This window comes from Pan paniscus, chromosome 23 (assembly GCF_029289425.2).
Source record: "Pan paniscus chromosome 23, NHGRI_mPanPan1-v2.0_pri, whole genome shotgun sequence".
In the NCBI taxonomy this organism is placed as follows: Eukaryota; Metazoa; Chordata; class Mammalia; order Primates; family Hominidae; genus Pan; species Pan paniscus.
The window spans coordinates 34,391,737-34,414,759 of NC_085927.1; the positions used below are offsets into that span (position 1 = coordinate 34,391,737).

Consider the following 23,023-nt stretch of genomic DNA (forward strand, 5'->3'; position numbering starts at 1 on the left):
GTGTCTGCCCCTTCCCTAGGGCTCTTCCCCCTGGGGTGACCATACTCTCATGCCCAGCCAGGTCAGGGCTCCTTGAGAGAAGAATCTGGAGGGGCCAGGATTTGATGGGAGAATGAATGATGGAATGAAAGAAGGAACGTAAGCATGAGCCTTGCTAAGAGTGACAATTCTGGCAGGCTGCAGACCATGTGTGGACCTTGATCTGAGGGCTTAGAGGCTTCGGCCTGCCAGCGCTGTGGGGGCACCCACCCCATCTCATCTTATTGAATGGGGCAGAGCAGGTGAGGGCATGAGATGGACAGATGGGCCTCATCCCCCTGCTTCCGTTGCCTGGGGTCCTCGGTCAGCCTGTCTGCTCAGACCCCTGAAATTGGGGGTTGAGGAAGGACCCTCCTGGATCATGTGACTCCCTTCAGTCCAGGTGACCAGGGTCCTTGGAGTAACAGCTCCTAGAGCCCTGCCTATAGCCCTGAAATTTGGGGAGAGGGCCTGTTAGGAGAAGCATCCCCTGCCCTGGGGTTGTAGAGGTGATCTAGGCTCCTCAGACCTTGTGGGGCCTCAGATGCTTACATCTCCAGCTTCTCCTGGCATGGGCATCTGGCTGCACCCCAGCTCTGTGGTCCCATCTCCCAGGGAACCTTTGGTCTAATCTGCCTCCCGCTGAAACCCAGCCTCATTCAGCCCCACTGAGGCTTTCAGAGTTCAGGTCTCTCATTCAGGGTTTGAGACCCCACCGGGCTCAGAGACACCTGCAGCCTGCAGCGGTCCCAGATCACAGCCCCAGGGATGGGACCAGGAGCCAGCCCACATCCCACCTGCAGCAGTTCCTGTGCCTTTAAAGCCTCCCCTCCCCCCCGCCCCGCCCCCAGGCCACTGGGGGAGGGAAGGAGGAGCTGGGTCACAGCAGGGAATCTTAGCTTGGTTTTGGTGTGCTGCTGGATGACCAGACCGGGCGTCGGGTGAGCCCAGAAGTGAGAGCAGTTGGCTGTGCCCCAGTGCTGTGTGACCCAGAGGCGCCGCTCACCCTCTCTGAGCTGGTGGACATCATAGGTGGGGAAGCTCAGGTCAGGGCACTCCCATGAGTGTCTGGAGGCCTGAGTCCCATTCTCAGCTCTGCCATATGCTTGCTGCGCTCTAGAGGAGTTCCTCTTCCTCTCCGAGCCTCGGTTTATGCACCTGTGCAGTGGGAGTGAGTTGCACTTCGGGGTGAAGGGGGCAAGACTTGTGTGGGCGCATCCTGCAGAAGGATCCCACAGGTGGGCAGAGCCCTGGGTTCTTTATCCGACTGGGTCTGGGCTGGGGGCCTCTGTTTCTTGGCTGATGAGTTTATGTGAGTTTGAGTGAGGTATGCGGGTGGGTGAAGGAGGGCTGGGGGGAGTCACCTGACTTGTGCGAAGAAGCTCTTGAGAGAGCCGTGGCTTCTTGGAATTAAGAGGAAAGAGTGCAGCATGAACAGACAGGCCCTGGAGGATCTGGCAGCCCTGAGTGGGGGTGGGGGGTCAGCTCTGGAGTAGAGCCAGAGCTGTGATGGGGTTGGGGGACCCTGTGTCCTTGGGCCATGCTTGCCTCGCTCCTGGGTTCTGTTTGTGGCTGTGGATTGGGGTGGGGCAGGGCCGGTTGTGCGAGGGGTCATTGCCCAACTCCAGGGGGCGCCTGCCACCTCTCAGCTATATATATAGGGATATATATAGTTCTTTCGACAGGTTTCCAGCAGGTAGTGGTTATTAAATCTTACTGAAGGGGTGTTTTTTCTGATTCTCAGCTCTGTGCCACAAGGGTGGAAACTGAGAGAGACAGATTCCAACTCCACGTCTGGGTAGTAAGCATCCAGTCCAGGGGTGTAGGCAGTCCTGGGGAAGACGCCAGAGATCTGTGCATTCTCATATCCAGGGATAGCGACTCCAGGCTGGGGGCTGGCAGGGTAAGGGGTGGGTGGGTCCTGGGCTTACCCGCAGGTCTGCAGACTTCCTGGGGCCAGCTGACCTCGGTAAATCCCTTTTGTCTAAGCTTCAGTTTCCTGCCTGTGAATGGGGTTGGGGCTGTGCTCTGGTTTCACCCTTGTGGCTCTGGGGTTGTGGTGACAAAGCCATCAAGCTGGGTTGAAGGATTAACCAGGAAACTTCAGACTGGCTGCCGTGTCTACCTCTTCCTCATACTCCTCTCTCTGCTGCATCCTGGGAAGCTGCTCTGCTCAGCCTAGATGAGGCTCAGTTGTGTGTGTGCGCACGTGCTTGCACGTGTGTTGGAAGTGGGTGGTACTGACACCAGAGTCTGTGTCTCTGGGTGAGTGAGGCTTGCACATTTCTCGGGACAGGAAACTCACTACCTTATGTGCCCAGGACAAGAGCCGTGGGGTCTGGAGAAGACTTCTAGGCCAGCCCCTGCAGTCCTTCCTCAGGTGACATGGCTTCCCCAGACCCACTTCCCCCTAGGTGCCCTCTCTGCATTCAGGGGGTAGAGGGCTGACTGGGACAGAATGTGACACACTCAGCATGTGAGGGAAAGCCTCCTTCATTCTGTAGGCCCTACCTCTATTAACATGTCCTTTGATAAAGTGCCTCCCCTCCTGTCTCCCCTCTCTGGAATCCTCAGCTGCTGCCAGGCTTCAGCTGTGCCCCATTGAAGGCAGCTCTGTCTCCCTACTTTCCCCAGCCCAGGGTTTTCCCTTTGGGGTCAGCTGCAGGGATCTGGGCCATCCTTTGCCCACTCAGACTTTCTTTCTGCCCACCTGCTGCTGTGAATCCTGTATGTCATATATATATATATATAAAATATATACAATATGTAATATATTATATATTATATGTAATATATATTATATGTAAAATATACATGTAATATATATTATATATTATATGTAATATATTATATATTATATAATATGTATTATATATTATATAATATTATATATTATATATTATATAGTATTATATATTATATAATATTATATAATATGTATTATATATAATATTATATAATATGTATTATATAATATTATATTATATTATGTATTATATATTATATAATATTATATAATATGTATTATATATTATATAATATATAGTATTATATATTATATAATATATAGTATTATATATTATATAATATTATATAGTATTATATATTATTATATAATATGTATTATATATTATATATTATATAATATTATATAATATGTATTATATATTATATATTATATAATATTATATAATATGTATTCTATATTATATATTATATAATATTATATAATATGTATTCTATATTATATATTATATAATATTATATAATATGTATTCTATATTATATATTATATAATATTATATAATATGTATTATATATTATATAATATTATATAATATGTATTATATATTATATAATATTATATAATATGTATTATATATTATATAATATTATATAATATGTATTATATAATATGTATTATATATTATATAATATTATATAATATGTATTATATATTATATAATATATAATATTATATAATATGTAGTATATATTATATAATATTATATAATATGTATTATATAATATATATTATATAATATATGTATTATATAATATATATTATATAATATATGTATTATATAATATATATTATATAATATATGTATTATATAATATATATTATATAATATATGTATTATATAATATATATTATATAATATATGTATTATATATTATATATATAATACATAATACATAATATTATATATAATATATTACATATATTATTTATTATATTTATATAATATATTATTTATTATATTTATATAATATATTATTTATTATATTTATATAATATATTATTTATTATATTTATATAATATATTATTTATTATATTTATATAATATATTATTTATTATATTTATATAATATATTATTTATTATATTTATATAATATATTATATATAATATATTATGTTTATATAATTTATATAATATATAAATATATTATATATAGTATTATATATATAAAATTATACTTTAAGTTCTAGGGTACATGTGCACAACGTACAGGTTTGTTACATATGTATACATGTGCCATGTTGGTGTGCTGCACCCATTAACTTGTCATTTACATTAGGTATATCTCCTAATGCTATCCCTCCCCGCTCCCCTCACCCCACAACAGGCCCCAGTGTGTGATGTTCCCCTTCCTGTGTCCAAGTGTTCTCATTGTTCAGTTCCAACCTATGAGTGAGAACATGCATGTCTTATATGCTCTCAGGCAGAGAGGAAACTGCTGAGCAGGCCGGGGCAGGGGACAGAGCCCTGTGGCTCTCCACTTTAGACCCCTCCTGGCTGACTGCCATGGAATGCAGCCACTTAGCAGGGCCAAATCCCCTGATGTTCCTGTTGGCTGTCTAGCCTTCAGGGACAGGTCATGGGGCCTTGGTTCCTGCCCTGTCATCTTCCCAGTCACCCTGATCTTCAGGGGGAGGAATAGCCAGGGTAAGGGCTTGGTCACAGCACCTCCACCCTAGGGCTATTGAGGATCTCACAGTTGTGTGTCTGGTGGGTTCTGTCCAGAGCCCATTTGAGAGCAGTGGATGACAGGACAGGCCTATGTGACCCAGGCAGGCAGCAATATTGGGTCAGCCTTCATGTCCCCTTCTGTCAGCTGGGGCAGCCTGGAAGGATGATTGTGGGGTAGGTGTTATGGGCACGGAATAGACCTCAGGTGGAGGCTGCAGGGGCTCTCCGGCACCGTAGACACAGCAGGCCCAGGAGCAGGGGAGGGAGCCATGACTCAGGGAGCCTCTGGCCCATATCCTTGGCAGATGAGGGCCACAGGGGAATGGGCAGAAGTGTCCAAAGTCCCCTGGGCTGGGTCCGCAGCTGTTCCTGGCTCAGACTTCTTGGTGGGCTGGTCAGAAACATGCAGTAACTTGGGGCAGTTACCAGGTGGCCAAGCCTGCACTGCTGGGCTGTGCGAGCTTGGGCCAGCTCAGGCCCTCTCTGGGCCCTGCCTTTCTGGGCTGTTCGGGTGGTTCCTTGGGCCTGGGGTGCTGATGTTTCTGGATGGGCAGCAGAACCAGTCTGCACTCAGGGCCCCAGGCCATGTTCCCGGAACACACCTTTAGCATTGACAGCAGCGTGTGGTGAGGCCCCTTAGGCTGGGTTCTGGTCTAGTGCCAGGGGCGCCACTATCCACCGCCTCCAGAGCCATCTCTGCGACACTGGCTGTGCGTTCAGATGTTCTGAACAGGGACAGGGAGAGCCAGAGAGGGAACCAGCCTGGGGCTCACTGGAGGGGCTCGTGGGCAGACAGCGCCCTTTGGAGGGAACTGAGTCTGAAAGGAAGGAAACCCTTTCCCCGGCTCATAGCACCTGCCATCCAGGGCCCTCCCAGGGCTGCGTGAACTTTAGTCACATGGTGACAGGCCGAGTCACCATGCCAAGTCACTGTGCGCCTCCTTGCTGCTGTGACGTCAGCTTCCCCATCCTCCCAGCCAGGCTGGACCTCTGTGAGAGGCCTGCCTGTCCTGCACCCTGTGCAGATGCCTCCCACTGTCCGCCGGGGCTGCTGGGCACCCCCTGGCTGGTCTCTTGGACTAGGTAAGCTCATGGGTCCTCTGGCCGCTCCTGCTCCTTCCCTGCCTCTGCTCCTCCTCGGAGGTGGCCACCCCCAGATCCCAGTCCCAATTCGGAAGCCCCCTGAGGAGTGCTGCAGGGGGCCACAGGCGTGGCTCTGAGCCACTCTGGAGAGTGGGGGGGGGGCCCAGCCAGTTCTGTGGCTGGAACTTTCCCAGGCAGACAAGTCTGTCTCTTCCTCCCCAGCGGGTGCAGCCCAGAACTGTCTTCTGAGGAAGAGGTGCTCTCCTGGGCCCCTACTGTCCCCAGGCCTCAGGTAAGCCCATCAGGGTCCCAAGGAAGGGGGTCTGGGTTTGAGGCCAACCATGGCAGCTGACCTACTTTCTAGCCTCAGTTTCCCCTAGTGTGTGCAGCTCTCACGCTGTTTGGGTGAGAACCAGGCCTCTGGGCTTGGACATTCTTTCAGTGAGTTTTTAGGGTGGAGGGATGGGAAATGGAAGCCCAGGACCTCAGCAGGGTGTCTTCCTCCGAGCCGGGGACATCTGCCTGTGGGAGGCTGGGCCCACCCTCCCTTGCTGACCTGCCCTGGGAGGAAGGGACAGGGCGCAGCACTGCCTACTCCCCTCCCTGTTCTTCCCAGCAGTCTGAGCCTGGCTGGGTGCCACCTGCTCCTCCAGCAGCCTACTTGGGCCTTTGGGTAGACAGATTAACAGACAGGCGAGGCTGGGTCATGGTTGGACCACCCCAGGACCCTGACCGGGGGCTCAGCTCATGACCCTGAGCCTGGGAGAGATGAGGCCATGCCCTCCAGGGCACTCAGCATGACCCGGCCCAGTGGACGGGACTGGGTAGCTTCCTTGGTGCAGGGGGCTGTCATGCTAGGATGGGGTCACTGACCAGGCCAGGCCCCTCCCCCATGACTTGTGGTGGAAATGTCCTTTTGTTTTTGTTTTTTGCATTTTTTTTGAGACGGAGTTTCACTCTTGTTGCCCAGGCTGGAGTGCAGTGGTGCAATCTTGCCTCACTGCAACCTCCACCTCCCGGGTTCAAGCAATTCTCCTGCCTCAGCTCCTGAGTAGCTGGGATTACAGGCACCTGCCACCATGCCTGGCTAATTTTTTGTATTTTTAGTGGAGATGGGGGTTTCACCATGTTGGCCAGGCTGTTCTCAAACTCTTCACCTCAGGTGATCCACCTGCCTCTGCCTCCCAAAGTGCTGGGATTATAGGCGTGAGTCACTGCACCCGGCCATGTGATGGGAATGTTCTGTGTCCATAATAGATGCTGCATATTGCTGGCCCAGCTCCTGAGGCTCTTTGGACCTCCAGGAATCGGTGTCTCTATCAGGAACCCTTAACCCTGACCTGGACTCCCGGCTGGGACCCAGGGTGTTGGAGTGGCAAGAGCGCTGTCAGGCCTGGTGAAGGGTGTGAGCTGTCCAACGGGGCAGGGAGGAGGCAGGGCCTGTTCTGCGTTGGACAGACAGAGCCCTCTAGCTGCTTTCTGGAAGACTGAAGGGCAGGCGATGTTGGAGGGAGGGAGTGCAGGCAGGGGCTGTGAGGGAGTTCAGGTCAGAAACAGGTGGCGCCTGGATTCAGGCTGTGGTGGTCACGGTGGGGATGAGGGGCTGCTTTGGATTGTGCTGGGGATGTGGGGTGGTGCGCTGCTGCATGACTACTGCCAGGTCTCTCTGCTCTTGGTGTCTGCATCCAGGGCTGGGAGGGGGTCAAATGTATCACACTATCGGCTCCAGGCCCACCAAGCCTGGGGAGGTGGCCACCCTTCCACGATGGCATTTGGATGTTCCCTGTGTGTGGGGAGGGCACAGGGACTCCATTCGTAGACCACTTCTGGGACAGTGTGTCTGCCTCTGAGGTCAGACGCTCTGCACTGGGACAGGGTGGAGTGGAGGGAAATCCAGCTTGGGGCTCATTGGAAGGGCTTGCTGGCAGACACCGCCCTTTGTGGGAAACTGACTGTGGGAGAAGGGAACCCCAACCTCTGTCACCACATCCCTCTTCCCTGTTGTCACACCTGTCACCTGCTGCCATAGCCATGAGACTTCCCAAGGGTCACTGCTGCCACTCACTGCACAGCCTGGAAGGGAGTCCACAGGGGACATACAGTGAGCAAGAGACCTGTGCCACTCAGGGCTCCTGGGGGTGTCCCCAGTGCAGCCATGATGATAATCACAGCTACCATTCACCAAGCCCTGCCCACAGTCTAACCTACTCTATTCACAACACTCCCAGCAGCAAGGCAAGTGAGGTGCTGCCGTCATCCAGGCTGGACAGTTCAGTGATTTGCCTGAGGCCCCACAGCAGGTGAGTGGCAAGTCCAGCATCAGAGCAGGGCAGGCTGGCGGTGCCCCCTGAGCCCCCTTTGCCATGCTGACCACATGCACATCCTGGGCTTGTGCAGGAATGCCCTGTCCCCTACCTGCCCTGCTCCGTGCAAAACCCTCTTTGAGCTGTGCCTGGGAGACATGCTGAGAGAATTCATGGAAACAAATGTGTTACTGACAGCCTCTTTGCCTCCAGAGTTCAACTGGAGACAGAGAAACCAGCTAGAGGCAGAGGGAGGTAACACGGAGTCCCCCAGAAAGGTCTGGGCTGCGCGTGCTTCAGGTAACCTCCCTTGACCTTCAGGAGAACGAGAAGGCTGCCTGATCAGAGAGTCTCTGAAGAAGATTCTGTGGCTACAGGCTTCAGCAGAGTGTGAGGGAGACCCCGGTTATTTCCTCAGCTATTTCCACCAAATCCTCCTGTCTTTTGTGGCCAACACCCCAGGCAAGGCTTGGGGCCCCTGTCTGCTGCTAGACGGTAAGTCCTGGCCCCGTGGCAGTGAATCTGTGGGGCACTCTGATTGTGGGCATTATGGAAGCTAAACCCCATGCTCCAGGTGGGGTGGAGGGTCTTCAGAGGACTTCTGGACAGTGCCAGACTCTAGGCTGAGGTGGGGGACACAGGAGAAACCAGGCCAGGCCCATCCCTACTGGAGCTTCTCCCTAAGCAGTGGAGGCTCAGCCACTGTGAGGAGGTAGGCAAGGCCCTGCAGAAAGAGGGGTGTGGAAATCTGGGGGCTCCCAGGAAGGGCCGCTGCTGGAGATGGGGTTCTTACCAGGATGGGCTCTGAAGATAAGCAGGGAGGATTTGGGAGGGCAGAGATGAGGCCCAGAGCTTCTGGCAGAGGGCATGGCCTGCGCAAAGGTCTGGGGGCTGGACCGCCTGCACGTATTTTGGGAAGCGGGAAGGAGACACAGGCCTTGTGTTTCTGAGGCCTGACTTTAGACTGTGCCCTGTTGGGGAGGGGCCAGGGAATGTCTGAGGCTGGGCCTGACCCTGCTCCTTACCCCGTGGGTGCAGCAGAGCCATGAAGAAGAAGTTAGTGGTGCTGGGCCTGCTGGCTGTGGTCCTGGTGCTGGTCATTGTCGGCCTCTGTCTCTGGCTGCCCTCAGCCTCCAAGGAACCTGACAACCATGTGTACACCAGGGCTGCCGTGGCCGCGGATGCCAAGCAGTGCTCGGAGATTGGGAGGTGAGCAGGGCAGGGCATGGGACATGGGCCCTGAAAACTGGGCAAGTGGACCTGAGCAATACCTTCACCCCTCTGAGACTCAGTTTCCCCACATGTAAGCTTTGCTTGGACTCTCTCAGTAGCCTTTGGGAAGGGGACGGTGACTCCGAGAGCAGGGTGTGGGTCTCCTAGAGCCAAACAGGGCCCCTTTTCTCAGTTCTAAGAGTCTCTGTTTCTTTGGATAAACTCCACTGTTTTGTTGTTTGGTTGTTATTTTTACTTATTTCTTTCTATCTATCTATCTATCTATCTATCTATCTATCTATCTATCTACTATCTATCTATCTATTTATTTAGAGATGGAGTTTTGCTCTGTTGCCAGGCTGGAGTGCAGTGGTGCAATCTCAGTTAACTGCAACCTCCGCCTCCCAAGTTCAAGTGATTCTCATGCCTAAGCCTCCCAAGTAGCTGGGATTACAGGCGTGCGCCACCACGCCCAACAAATTTGTGTGTGTGTGTGTGTATGTGTGTGTTTCCGAGACAGAGTATCGCTCTGTTACCCAGGCTGGAGGGCAGTGGTGCAATCTTGGCTTACTGCAACCTCCACCTCCCAGGTTCAAGTGATTCTCCTGCCTCAGCCTCCACAGTAGCTGAGACTACAGGCATGTGCCACCATGCCCAGCTAATTTTTGTATTTTTAGTAGAGACAGGGTTTTGCTATGTTGGCCAGGCTGGTCTTGAACTCCTGACCTTGTGATCCTCCCACCTCTGCCTCTCAAAGTGCTGGGATTACAGGTGTGAGCCACTGCGCCTGGCCTAATTATGGTGTTTTTAGTAGAGATGGGGTTTCACCATGTTGGTCAGGCTGGTCTCAAACTCCTGACCTCAGGTAATCCACCCACCTGGGCCTCCCAAAGTGTTGGGATTACAGGTGTGAGCCACCACACCCGGCTTATTCTTTTTTTTTTTTTTTTGGTTAGGTGACAATTTCTTTCTTTCTTTTTTTTATTTTATTTTATTATTATTATACTTTAAGTTTTAGGGTACATGTGCACAATGTGCAGGTTTGTTACATATGTACACATGTGCCATGTTGGTGTGCTGCACCCACCAACTCGTCATTTAGCATTAGGTATATCTCCCAATGCCATCCCTCCCCCCTCCCCCCAAGGAACGCTGTTGCCCAAACAGGGACATGAAGGGCTTATTCTTTTTTTGTTGTTGTTTTGTTTTGTTTTGTTTTTTTTGAGACAGAGTCTCACGCTGTCGCCCAGGCTGGAGTGCAGTGGCGCAATCTCGGCTCTCTGCAACCTCCGCCTCCTGGATTCAGGTGATTCTCCTGCCTCAGCCTCCTGAGTAGCTGAGATTACAGGCACCCACCACCACGCCCAGCTAATTTTTGTATTTTTAGTAGAGACAGGGTTTCACCATAATGGTCTGGCTGGTCTCAAACTCCTGACCTCAGGTGATCCGCCTGCCTTGACCTCCCAAAGTGCTGGGATTACAGGCATGAGCCACCATGCCCGGCCAGGCTTATTCTTTTTTTAAGGTGGAGTCTTACTCTGTCACCCAGGCTGGAGTATAGGGGAGCGATCATAGCCCACTGCAGCCTCAAACTCTTGGGTTTAAGTGATCCTCCCGCCTCAGCTTCCTAAAGTGCTGGGATTACAGGTGTGAGCCATGGTGCCTGGCTTCTACTGTTTTATTCTATTTTAGACTCTTATCTCATGTTATATACAAAGATCAGTTCCCTCCTAAAGACTTAAACAGAAAAAATAATTATGTTTTTCATATTTTGAGACAGGGTCTTGTTCTGTCACCCAGGCTGGAGTGCAGTGGCATGATCATAGCTCACTGCAGCCTTGAACTCTTGGGCTTAAGCGATCCGCCCACCTCAGCCCCCTGAGTAGCTAGGACTACAGGCGTGCATCACACCTGACTAATTAAAAAAGACTGTTTTCTAGAGATGGTCTCACTCTATTGCCCAGGCTGGTCTTGAACTCCTGGCCTCAAGTGATCCTCCACCTTGGCCTCCCAAAGTGCTGAGATTACAGGACCTGTAAGCCACCATCTCCAGCCAGGAAAAAAAAATGTTATTAATAAAGTATAGCAATTTCCCTTTTTGTCCCAATTATAAAAGTCATGTACATTTGTTTGCTTGATAAAGAGGAAACTGTCTGGGCAAGGTGGTCCACACCTGTAATCCCAGCACTTTGGGAGGTTGAGGCGGGCAGACCACCCGAGGTCAGGAGTTCGAGACCAGCCTGGCCAACATGGTGCACTCTGTCCCTACTAAAAATATAAAAAGTTAGCCGGGCATGGTGGTGTGCGCCTGTAATCCCAGCTACTCAGGAGGCTGAGGCAGGAGAATCGCTTGAACCCAGGAGGCAGAGGTTGCAGTGAGCTAAGATCATGCCACTGCACTCCAGCCTGGGCAACTTAGTGAAACTCCGTCTCAGAAAAAAAAAAAAAGAAAAGAAAAGAAAAGAAAAAGAGGAAACTGTAATCCTAGCACTTTGGGAGGTTGAGGCGATAGGATTGCTTTAGACCATGAGTTCGAGACCAGCTTGGGCAACATAGAAAGACCCTATCTCTACAAAAAAGACAAAAAATTGCCAGGTGTGGTGGTTCTTACCTGTAGTCCCAGCTACTCAGCAGACTGAAGTGGGAGGATTGCTTGAGCCCAGGAGGTCAAAGCTGCATTGAGCCAAGACTGTGCCACTGCACTTCATCCTGGGTGACAAAGTGAGACCCTGTCTCATAAAACAAAGGCTGGGCACAGTGGCTCATGCCTGTAATACCAGCACTTTGGGAGGCCAAGGTGGGTGGATCACTTGAGCACAGGAGTTCTTGACTAGCCTGGGCAACATGATGAAACCCCATCTCTACAAAATACACAAACAAAATTGGCTGGGCATGGTGGCATGTGCCCAGTAGCTGTAGTCCCAGCTACTTGGGAGGCTGAGATGGGAGGGTCAATTGAGCCCAGGAGACTGAGGCTGCAGTGATCTGAGATCACACCACTGCACTCCAGCCTGAGCAACAAAGAGAGACTTTGTCTCAAAAAAAAAAAAAAAAAAAAAAAAGACGCCAAGGCAGGCGGATCATGAGGTCAAGAGATAGAGACCAACCTGGCCAACATGGTGAAACCCCGTCTCTACTAAAAATACAAAAATTAGCTGGGCGTGGTGGCATGCACCTGTAGTCCCAGCTACTCAGGAGGCTGAGGCAGGAGAATGGCTTGAACCCGGGAGGCAGAGGTTGCAGTGAGCTGAGATCGTGCCACTGCACTCCAGCCTGGCAGTAGAGCAAGACTCCATCTCAAAAAAAAAAAGAAAAAGAAAGAAACTAAAAACAAAAACCCTAAAACTCTAATGGACTTCTCTTCCATCCTCCTTTGGGCAGGTGGGCAGCAGGGTGTGTATGCGGGGCCAGGGTGGAAGCCTGCAGGTTCTCATGCCTTTATGTGCCACATGGCAGGGACGCACTGCGGGACGGTGGCTCTGCGGTGGATGCAGCCATTGCAGCCCTGTTGTGTGTGGGGCTCATGAATGCCCACAGCATGGGCATCGGGGGTGGCCTCTTCCTCACCATCTACAACAGCACCACACGTGAGTGCCTCGGGAGAGGAGAGGGAGGGGGCAGGGGGTGTGGGTTGGACCGAGGCACAGCTGGGTGGCCCCCAGGCTCACGTGGCATAAAGGGTTTGGGTGGGTGGGCCTGCCTACCTGCTTCTCCTTCTAGGAAAAGCTGAGGTCATCAACGCCCGCGAGGTGGCCCCCAGGCTGGCCTTTGCCAGCATGTTCAACAGCTCGGAGCAGTCCCAGAAGGGTAAGCCATGCTGCAGACTTGGGGCGTGGGTGCAGAGCTGGCTGAGCCACCGGGAAGGGGCCTTGCCCACAGGAGCCTGCTCCCGTCAGGGTTCAGGGGCAGTTCTAGCACCCCCCATCCCTTCCTGTCCCCATAGCACCCTCCCACAATGAGTGGTCAGGACCATCATCACCACGGTAAAGGGCCGGGAGCTTCTGTTATTTCTGCTAAGGCCTCCGGGGCCACCCTGTGCAGCACATGGAGAGAATAATTATTATGCTAGCAGACCTCATGGACCAGGGCTCACTGGGGCCCACGCTCTGCTCTGTGCTTTTCACCCACGAGCCTCTCACAACCCTCCCTGCTCCTTTGGGCTAGGGGATGCTGTGTGGATTCCCATTTTACAGGGTGGGGATGCTGAGGCTCAGACAGGTCATGCAAATCAGTTGAGGTCACACAGCTGGGAGGTGGTGAAGCTAAAATTGAACCCAGGCTGTCTATACTGTGCCTTTTCAACAGGCATCCCATTCACTCATTTGTTCATTTGTGGGGATGGTGCTCTAGAATGTGAGGTGGAGTCCTCTTTTCTAATCTGGTCTTAAGTGGAGAGGAGGCCCCCAAATTCCCCAGGTACCTGAAGGGAAGCCACTGTCCATCCAGGAAGCCACTGTCTGTCCTCAAAGGAGGCATAATAGATTGTGAGATAAAAGTTGGAGGATGGGAGGGTCTCAACAACTCACACCTCTAATCCTAGCACTTTAGGAGGCCAAGTCAGGAGGAGCGCATGAGCCCAGGAGTTTGAGACCTGCCTGGGCAACATAGCAAGACTCTATCTCTACAAAAAATGGAAAAAAAAATTAGCTAGGTGTGGCGGTGTGTGCTTATGGTCCCAGCTACTCGAGAGGCTAAGGTGGGAGGATCACTTGAGCCCAGGAGGTTGAGGCTGCAGTCAGCCATGATTATACCACTACACTCTAGCTTGGGCAACAAAGTGAGACCCTGCCAAAAAAAAAAAAGGCTGGGCCTTTTTTTCACAGGCTCACGCCTGTAATCCCAGCACTTTGGGAGGCTGAGGCAGATGGATCACCTAGGTCAGGAGTTCAAGACCAGCCTGGCCAACATAGTGAAACCCTTTCTCTACTAAAAGTACAATAATTAGTCAGGCGTGGTGGCACAGGCCTGTAATCCCAGCTTCTCAGGAGGCTAAGGCAGGAGAATCGCTTGAACCCAGGAGGAGGAGATTGCAGTGAGCCGAGATCATGCCACTGCACTCCAGTCTGGGCAACAAGAATGAAGCTCCGTCTCAAAAAAAAAAAAAGTTGGAGGATGGAGGGGCAGGACACACTCACCATAGCAAGTCTTAGACTTCAGGTGGAGGTCCTGGGTGGTGCCCTTTGGAGTCTTCTGCAACATACTCAATCTTTGATTTTTTTTTTTTGTCGCCCAGACTGGAGTGCAGTGGCACGATCTCGGCTCACTGCAAGCTCTGCCTCCTGAGTTCACACCATTCTCCTGCCTCAGCCTCCCGAGTAGCTGGGACTACAGGCGCCTGCCACCACGCCCAGCTAATTTTTTGTATTTTTTAGTAGAGACGGGTTTTCACTATGTTGCCCAGGCTGGTCTCGATCTCCTGACCTCGTGATCCCCCTGCCTCGGCCTCCCAAAGTGCTGGAATTACAGGCGTGAGCCACTGTGCCCGATCAATCTTTCATTTTTTTTTAAATACTCATTGAGAAACTCAGCATCTGTAGACATGAAGTTGCTCAGGGTAAGAGAATGCGGGAATCATAGGCTTGGCACCTTGTGGACTCTTAGAATCATTTATTTAACTAGAATGTATTGAGCATTCTCTTAAAGAATCAGCTGTTGTTCCTGAAGCTGGGGTGAAAAACAAAGACGGCAGATGAAATCTGTGACACTCCAGGTGGGAGGAGAAACTAGGCAGGTGCGGGTGTGTTACGGGCTGTAGAAAAACAGACCTGGAGGGCCTCAAAATCTGGGACTCTATGGAGGGTGACCTAGTCAGGGAAGGGGACATCTGAGCAAAGACCCAGAGGCAGAGATGGGGTCAGGGGAGCTATCTCCTGGTCTGCTATCCAGGTGTGATGGCAGGGACAGAGCCCTGTGGGGAGCTGGGGAGGCTGCAGCAAGTGACCCAAGGGGAATGGCCCAGGTTGTGTGGGATCTCTTAGGTTGTGGTGAAGCCTCTGCTTCCTGTCTGAGGGAAGTGGGGGCTCGTGGAGTATGTGAGTGGAAGGGGATGGATCTGGCCTATGGACCCCTTGGATTGCTGTGTAAGGGGCAGGGAGCATGTGGGGGCCTGTCCGGAGGTCACTGCAGTAATTCGTGGAGAGGGTGCTGGGAAGTGGCTGACGCCGGACAGACACACTTGGAAGTGGAGCCTGCGGATTTGAGGATGGGTTGGGTGTGACGCTTGTGTAGGGAGTCCCCGGGGACCCCTGATCTTTTGTCTGTACCTGGAAGGATGGGGTGACCCTAATGGAGACAGGCAGGGTTCTCAGGAAGCAGGTTGAGCAGACACTCAGGAGCTCGGTTTTGGGCACGTTGAAGTTTGAGATGCTTTCTTCGAGCAGGCAGGTAGATCCTCAGGTCTGGTGATCAGAGGAGCAGTCCAGGCCAGCAGGTCAATTTGGGAGTTGTCAGTGCATAAATGGAGGCTGAAGCTCAGATGTCAAGCAGACCACCAGGAGAGAGAGCAAAGACAGAGGGGAGAGTAGGAGCTAGGATGGCAGGCGGGGGAGACTCGGGTGGAGCCAGGTGCTGGGATGCAGGGGCGGCTCTCAGGGAGAGTGATGAGCCCAGTAAAGCTGAGAGGGGGCACTGGGTCTGGCAGTGTGGGGGTCACCAGAGAACTTGGCAAGTGTGGTGGCATGAGAGCCTGATTGGGCTGAAGTCAGGAGGAGATTTTTTTCTGATATTGATACATGATATTTTCTATATTTATGGGTACATGTGAGTGCTTGTTCCATGCATAGAGTGTATAATGATCAAGGCAGGGTATTTGGAGTCTCCGTCACCTTGAATATTTTTCATTTCTGGGTGTTAGCACCATAGTCCTCTCTTCGTTACTTTGAAATATACAAAATACTGTTGCTAAGCATCGTCACCCTGGTCTGCTATCAAAGATTAGAACTTCTCCTGTCTTGGCTGGGCACGGTGGCTCACGCCTGTCATCCCAGCACCTTGGAAGGCTGAGGTGGGTGGATGACCTGAGGTCAGGAGTTTGAAACCAGCCTGGCCAACATGGCAAAACCCCATCTCTACTAAAAATACAAAAATTAGCTTGGCGTGCTGGCCTATGCCTGTAATCCCAGCTACTCGGGAGGCTGAGGCAGGAGAATCGCTTGAACCTGGGAGGCGGAGGTTGTAGTGAGTTGAGATCATGCCACTGCACTGCAGTCTGGGAGACAGAGCAAGACTCCATCTCAAAAACAAACAAAGAAAAAAAACAAAACAAAACAAAAAATAACTTCTGTCTAACTACAAGGTGGAAGGAATCATGTGCTGGGTGTCAGACCTTCTGGGATGTATGTGCAGCTTCTAGGAATTGAAACCACCAGCTCTTGGAAACTTGTGCCAGGCTTCAGGGTGGGAGAGGCAGTTCTGGAGCCGCAGCCGCCAAGCCAAGCCAAATGGCCCCATCATCTCTCGCAAGAGCAGGAGAGTACCTGGGGGCAAAGGCCATAGTTGTACCTTTCTGGGCAAAGGGTCAGTGTCTGTAGTGTCCATATGGGCAGTGGGGCTCAGGGGGGAAGCAGGCCCAGGGGTCTATTTCCAATGACCTCCTCAAAAGTCAGAACTGGAAGGCAAAACCCCTTATAGGCTGAGTGCACCTGTAATCCCAGCATGTTGGGAGGCTGAGGTGGGAGGATTGCTTGAGGCCAGAGTTTGAGACCAGTCTTGGCAACGTAGCAAGACCCCTGTCTCTACAAAAAATAAAAATAAAAAATTAGGCTGGGAGTGGTGGCTCACGCCTGTAATCCCAGAACTCTGAGAGGCTGAGGAGGATGGATCACCCGATGTTACGAGTTCAAGACCAGCCTGACCAACCTGGTGAAACCCCGTCTCTACTAAAAATACAAAAATTAGCAAGGCATGGTGGTGCATGCCTGTAATCCCAGCTACTTGGGAGGCTGAGGCAGGAGAATTGCTTGAACTCGGGAGGTGGAGGTTGGAGTGAGCCAAGATTGTGCCATTGCACTCCAGCCTGGGCAACAAGAGTGAAACTCCATCTCAAAAAAAAAAAAAAAAAAAGCCACGTGTAGTGGGGTGTGTCTGTAGTCTTAGGTACTTCAGAGGCTGAGGTAGGAGGATCGCTTGAGCCTGGGAAGCCAAGGCTGCAGTGAGCCATGATTGCACCACTGCATTCCAGCTGGGACAACAGAATGAGACCCTGTCTCAAAACAGACGAACAAACAAAAACCCTTATAGTTGGATGGAGAAACTGAGGCTGGGAGAGGGGACAGGACGGAGGTTAAGGCTCAGTCTTGCCTCTCTGGGGCCGTAGAAAAGAGGCAGGGAGCCCTTTCTTGGGGCTGGCTGTGTCTTGAAGGTGGCCTGTGTTTGACCTTGGTCAGGGTGGGATCTGCTCTTGTTTTGGCACATTCTGGTGGAGCCCATGAGTCTTACAGGATAAGGCCTTGTGGTCAGCGAGATGGGAGGGGGTCTGGCCTGGCACAGGATTTTAGACATGCAGGCACCTGCACAGACAGACACCTCATCCTGGGACAGCAAAACCCAGCCGCATGCTACTGCTTCCCCTCCTGTGCCCTCCTCAGACATCCCTTGTCCATGTACACTCCTACCTGCTGAGCCCCTCCTAAAAAAAAATTAAACATCCCCTCCTAAAAAAAAAAAATTAAAATTAAAAAATAAATAAAAAAATTTAAAATCCCCTTCTGCTGGGTGTGGTGTTCACGCCTGTAATCTCAGCTACTCAGGAGGCTGAGGTGGGAGGATTGCTTGAATCCAGGAGTTCGAGATCAGGCTGGGCAAGATGGCAAGACCCCAACTCAAAAAAGAAAAAAAAAATATCTTTCCTCCTAACCCTCATTGCCCCATCTGTAAAATGAGTCAGGGACTGTGCCTGGGATGCTGCCTGCGAGAGATCCCGATGTCCCCCACTCAGGGTCACTAACTGTGGCTCTCTCTCCCCAGGGGGGCTGTCAGTGGCAGTGCCTGGGGAGATCCGAGGCTATGAGCTGGCACATCAGCGGCATGGGCGGCTGCCCTGGGCTCGCCTCTTCCAGCCCAGCATCCAGCTGGCCCGCCAGGGCTTCCCTGTGGGCAAGGGCTTGGCGGCAGCCCTGGAAAACAAGCGGACCGTCATCGAGCAGCAGCCTGTCTTGTGGTATGTCTGTGGGTGCGGCCCCCTGACACAGGCAGGGCAGGCACAGCCCAAGGACCTTGCAGGCTGTAGCAGCAGTGGAGCGGCCCTCTGCCTTCAGGACCCTGTGCTGATAATGGGATGAGGAGATACAGACCCTTCCCACCACGTGTGGGGACACATTCTGAGCGTGGGGTCCCAGTGGCCACTGTGGCTGGCCATGTGTCCTGAGTGGCAAGGGACACTAGGAGGTTCCCGGAAGGGACACTAGGAGGACGAGCGCTGAGTGACAGGGCCACCCACCTGTGACAGGCGCTGCCCCTGCTTTGTGCTGGTCTCCTGTGTGGACGGGTGTGGGGGGTGGTCTAGCTGAGTCCACCCCACATGCTGCCTCACAAGAGCCCCCTCTGCCCCAGTGAGGTGTTCTGCCGGGATAGAAAGGTGCTTCGGGAGGGGGAGAGACTGACCCTGCCGCGGCTGGCTGACACCTACGAGACGCTGGCCATCGAGGGTGCCCAGGCCTTCTACAACGGCAGCCTCACGGCCCAGATTGTGAAGGACATCCAGGCGGCCGGTGAGTGGGTAACCTCAGGGGCCTGGGTGAGGAACTCTGCAGTGGAAACCCTGAGCTGTAGCCCAGAGCTATGGGGTCCTCCTGTCTTGCCTGAGCCTGCAGGAAGTTCCTGGTGGAGGAGGGTCAGTGACTGGCCATGTGGGTCCACAGCTCCTGCTTATATCAAAACCAAGAGAGGCCACACAGTCCAGGAGAGCAAGTCCCTGTTGGGGTAAATGCAGGTGTAGGCAAGAGCCAGGGCTAGGGAAGCACTAGAATACAGCCTGAAGATCCAGGAGGACTTCTTGGAGGAGGTGGTGGCTGGGCTGCAGATAACTTTGTTAGGCAGAGAGAGGAAGGGATTCCTAGCAGAGGAACAGCTGGGCTAAGGCCCAGTAGAGGGCGCTTTGATTCACCAAGAGGGTTACAAGGGATGAGGGTCACCTTGAGAGAGGCATGGGGAAGGGGATTTGTGGGGCAGGGGCCTGGAGCTTGGCTGTGGCTTTCTTCAGGTAATTTTTGTCACTGTTTCATGGAGGAGGGTGATTAGCGTGTCGACCTTTACCACTGAGGCTGGAAATTGGCATGCCAATACCCTGTCTGTCTGGAGCTGACTCCAGGAGAATTAAGAGCCTCCCTCCCTCCTCTATTCATTCATCATGAGGAGAAGAGGCCAAGCGGCAGGGACACCGGCAGGAATTCTCCAGTTAGAAAAGGCCCTCTGAGCCAGGCGCGGTGGCTCACGTCTGTAATCCCAGCACTTTGGGAGGCCGAGGCGGGTGGATCACCTGAGGTCAGGAGTTCAAGACCAGCCTGGCCAACATGGCGAAACCCTGTCTCTACTAAAAATGCAAAATTAGTCAGGCATGGTAGGTTGTGCCTGTAACCCCAGCTACTTGGGAGGCTGTGGCACGAGAATCACTAGAACCTGGGGGGCTGAGGTTGCAGTGAGCTGAGATTGTACCACTGCACTCCACAGAGTGAGACTCCATCTCAAAAAAAAAAAGAAAGAAAAGGCCGTCTGAGGCCAAGCTCGGTGTCTCATGCCTGTAATCCCAACACTTTGGGAGGCTGAGGTAGAAGTTGAGGACAGGAGGCCCAAGACAAGCCTGGGCAACATAGTGAGTCTACAAAAAAAATATTGAGAATCTACATAAATATAGTGGGGGTGGGGGTGGGGAACAAGAAAACAAAAAATTCAAAGCATAGTGAAAAGAAATATAGCAAAACCCGGCCGGGCATGGTGCCTCACGCCTGTAATCCCAGCACTTTGAGAGGCGGAGGTGTGTGGATCACGGGGTCAGGAGATCGAGACCATCCTGGCTAACAGAGTGAAACCTGTCTCTACTAAAAATACAGAAAAATTAGCCACGTGTGGTGGCGGGTGCCTGCAGTCCCAGCTACTTGGGAGGCTGAGGCAGGAGAATGGCGTGAACCTGGGAGGCGGAGCTTGCAGTGAGCCGATATCGCGCCACTGCACTCCAGCCTGGGCGATAGAGCGAGACTCCGTCTCAAAAAAAAAAAAAATAGCAAAACACAACAAAAAAATTAAAATTTGCTGGGTGTAGTTGTGCCTTTAGTCTCAGCTACTGGGGAGGGTCTGCTGGAGGATCACTTGAGCCCAGGAGTTCAAGGCTGTGATTAAGCCACTGCACTCCAGCCTGGGTAACAGAGCAAGATCGTATCTCTAAAAAAAAAAAAAAGAAAGAAAGAAAACACTCTCTGGCCACAGATGAGAGAAGGCAGACAGGAAGCCAGTAAGCCAAGCAGGCAGAGGGCAGGTGGCCCCCAGCCCGGCTGTCGGGTGGTGAGCAGTGTCAGGGAGACAGGAGTGCCGGAGCTGGTGAGGTTCCCAAGGAGGTGAGGTTGCCTGTGGCCCCCTCCCAGGGCACAGTCCCACCCCTCCAGTAGTGCACTCTGTCCTCCCTGGTAGGTACAGGCTTTTCCCCACCACCATGGTGCAGCCATGCCTGCCCCCAACACCACTGGTGCAGCTCCATCCTCCATGCAGTGGTGCAGCCCCATCCCAGCGCCCATTCGAGCTGCTGTCCCATTGCAGGGGGCATTGTGACAGCTGAGGACCTGAACAACTACCGTGCTGAGCTGATCGAGCACCCGCTGAACATCAGCCTGGGAGATGCGGTGCTGTACATGCCCAGTGCGCCGCTCAGCGGGCCCGTGCTGGCCCTCATCCTCAACATCCTCAAAGGTGAGTGGTCGCACCACAGCCGTGTGGTAGGACCCATGACACTGCCTCTCTCTCCCCACGCCCCACCCCTGCTGCATCTCTGCTCGCCCCCCATGCCACGTCTTTCCATCACTGAGCTCCCGAGGCGTGTCCCTGCGTCACAGCTCACCATGTCCTGAAGGAGGCAGTGCAGAGCGACAGGACTGAAGCGGGCAATGCTCAAGGGTTGGAGGAGGAACAGGAGTCATCAGGAGGGAGAGAGGTGCAGGAGCTCAGGGCTGCAGGGCCTGGTCCAGAGGGTACCCCGGTCCAGTGGGTGACCCTGCCACTTGGTCACTGAATGGCCAGAGCTGATGCGTGACGTGAGGTCCAGGCTCGGGAGCCCTCACCTTACTTCACTCTCACCACAGCCTTCTGAAGCAGCTGCTGCTATTGGTTATTAAACGCTCCTTGAGGTGGGCAAAGTGGCTCAGGCAGGTGTTAACCCTCTGAGCCCCTCAGAGCCTCTGGGGCTCAGCAACATGCACCTGGCTCTGATCAACCAGGGTACAACTTCTCCCGGGAGAGCGTGGAGACCCCCGAGCAGAAGGGCCTGACGTACCACCACATTGTAGAGGCTTTCCGGTTTGCCTACGCCAAGAGGACCCTGCTTGGGGACCCCAAGTTTGTGGATGTGACTGAGGTAAGGGGCAGGGGCTGGCCCACTGTGGGTGTGGGGCCTGCTGTAGAGGCCTCAGGTGGGCTCCCCAGGGTGGCTACAGCCTCACATATGCTTTATGAATCCATTCCTGCCACAGACTTTGATTGCGGGCCTACTGTGTGCTCGGATGGACTCATGGGTGACCCCCAGTCTTGGCTTCTGCCGCACAGAACTGACAGTGTGGGGAATTAGTGGCCACCCTCCTACCTCAGGGCCTTTGCACATGCTGTGGTTCTCGAGTGCTCAGTGCTGAGATGAGGAATGCATGGGGGCATTGCAGCCCTCGGGCATGGTGAGATGGATGGGTGAAAGGGAGAGGGCCAGGTGAACAGAGACCTTGGCCACCCACTCCCTGTCACTCCAAACTAACGCTTCCCAGATGCCACCCTCAGCCATGCACCACCTGACCCACTCACTCAGTAGTTGCCTCAGCTCCACGCTGGGTCCCTATAAGACCCTGTCATATCCCTTCCCGCTGAGGATCCTCACATCCCTCCTTACCTACTTGGGTCCTTGGCATTTCTGGGCAGATCTGCAGACCCCCCCACACTGACCAGTGACCTCCCAGGAGGGGCGTCAGCTGCCCGGGTGGTGTCTTCTCTTTCCCTGTGAGCATTCTGCACCTCTGACTCCCGCTGCAGCCAGTGACCTGGTGTCTTGTCTCTCTGAGGGGACAGAGCCACTGCAGCGTGTCCCTCTGCCCTCCTTTTTGGCTAAGGCCAGCTCCTTCATCTACTCGCTGGCTCGGGGTGCTGTTCCTACAATGCTCCTTTCTGCCTCTGATGATTTATTTCTTTATCACGGATTATTCCCGAAAGAAAGGCAGCTGTTGTTGCTCTAGAAACTTCTATCTGCTGCCTCCTTCTGTCCTTTGCTCCTCTTAGAGCAAACATGGCTGGGCTATGTCCTCTCTCCCTTCAGGGTATCCCCTCCCCTGCTCTATCCCCATGCCACCAGATCACCATGTCCAGCCTCAGTTTCCCCATCAGGCCCCACTCAGCAGCATCTCACACAGCTCACCACACTCTCCTCGAGTTTTCATTTTGCAAATTTTCGCACCTACAAAAATGTAAAAAAAACCCAAAACTGCCCAAGCATCAATGTTCCCTTTTCCTGGAGTCTGCAGTGTGGACTTTTCTGCTGGATTTCCTAACTCTCTCCGTCTCCACCCACATCTATTGGGATTCGTGTTTTTCTGAGGGATTCCACAGTAGGTTACTGATGTCGCACCTCAGGGTGTGTCTCAAAAGTGAGACTTGAACATAGCACAGCAGGATGTCGGGGTGACACAACCTGCTGTTGTCCCTTCTCTTTACCTACAGTAGGCTCTCTTGGCTGTTTTGTTTTTGTTGTGTT

The 23,023-nt window shown here is 52.1% G+C and overlaps 1 protein-coding gene across 36 annotated transcripts in view; it reads left to right on the top strand.

Moving 5' to 3' along the window:
• Window positions 1-23,023, top strand: part of GGT1 (gamma-glutamyltransferase 1) — a 40,533-nt gene that overhangs the window by 13,771 nt on the left and 3,739 nt on the right. For 2 of the 36 annotated variants that reach the window (XM_055105978.2, XM_055105984.2), the window contains exons 1-11: window positions 947-1,050; window positions 5,801-5,870; window positions 7,810-7,878; window positions 8,203-8,376; window positions 8,920-9,090; window positions 12,550-12,680; window positions 12,814-12,900; window positions 18,058-18,250; window positions 18,643-18,800; window positions 20,839-20,988; window positions 21,513-21,649. In XM_055105978.2, coding sequence (XP_054961953.1) covers window positions 8,927-9,090; window positions 12,550-12,680; window positions 12,814-12,900; window positions 18,058-18,250; window positions 18,643-18,800; window positions 20,839-20,988; window positions 21,513-21,649 — 1,020 coding nt within the window. In that variant the 5' untranslated portion in view covers window positions 947-1,050; window positions 5,801-5,870; window positions 7,810-7,878; window positions 8,203-8,376; window positions 8,920-8,926. Of the gene's footprint in view, window positions 1-875; window positions 1,257-5,319; window positions 5,579-5,800; window positions 5,871-7,806; window positions 7,879-8,094; window positions 8,377-8,919; window positions 9,091-12,549; window positions 12,681-12,813; window positions 12,901-18,057; window positions 18,251-18,642; window positions 18,801-20,838; window positions 20,989-21,512; window positions 21,650-23,023 lie in introns of those variants that run through there. The other 34 variants (XM_055105980.2, XM_055105996.2, XM_055105986.2 and 31 more) reach the window with 34 other exon arrangements.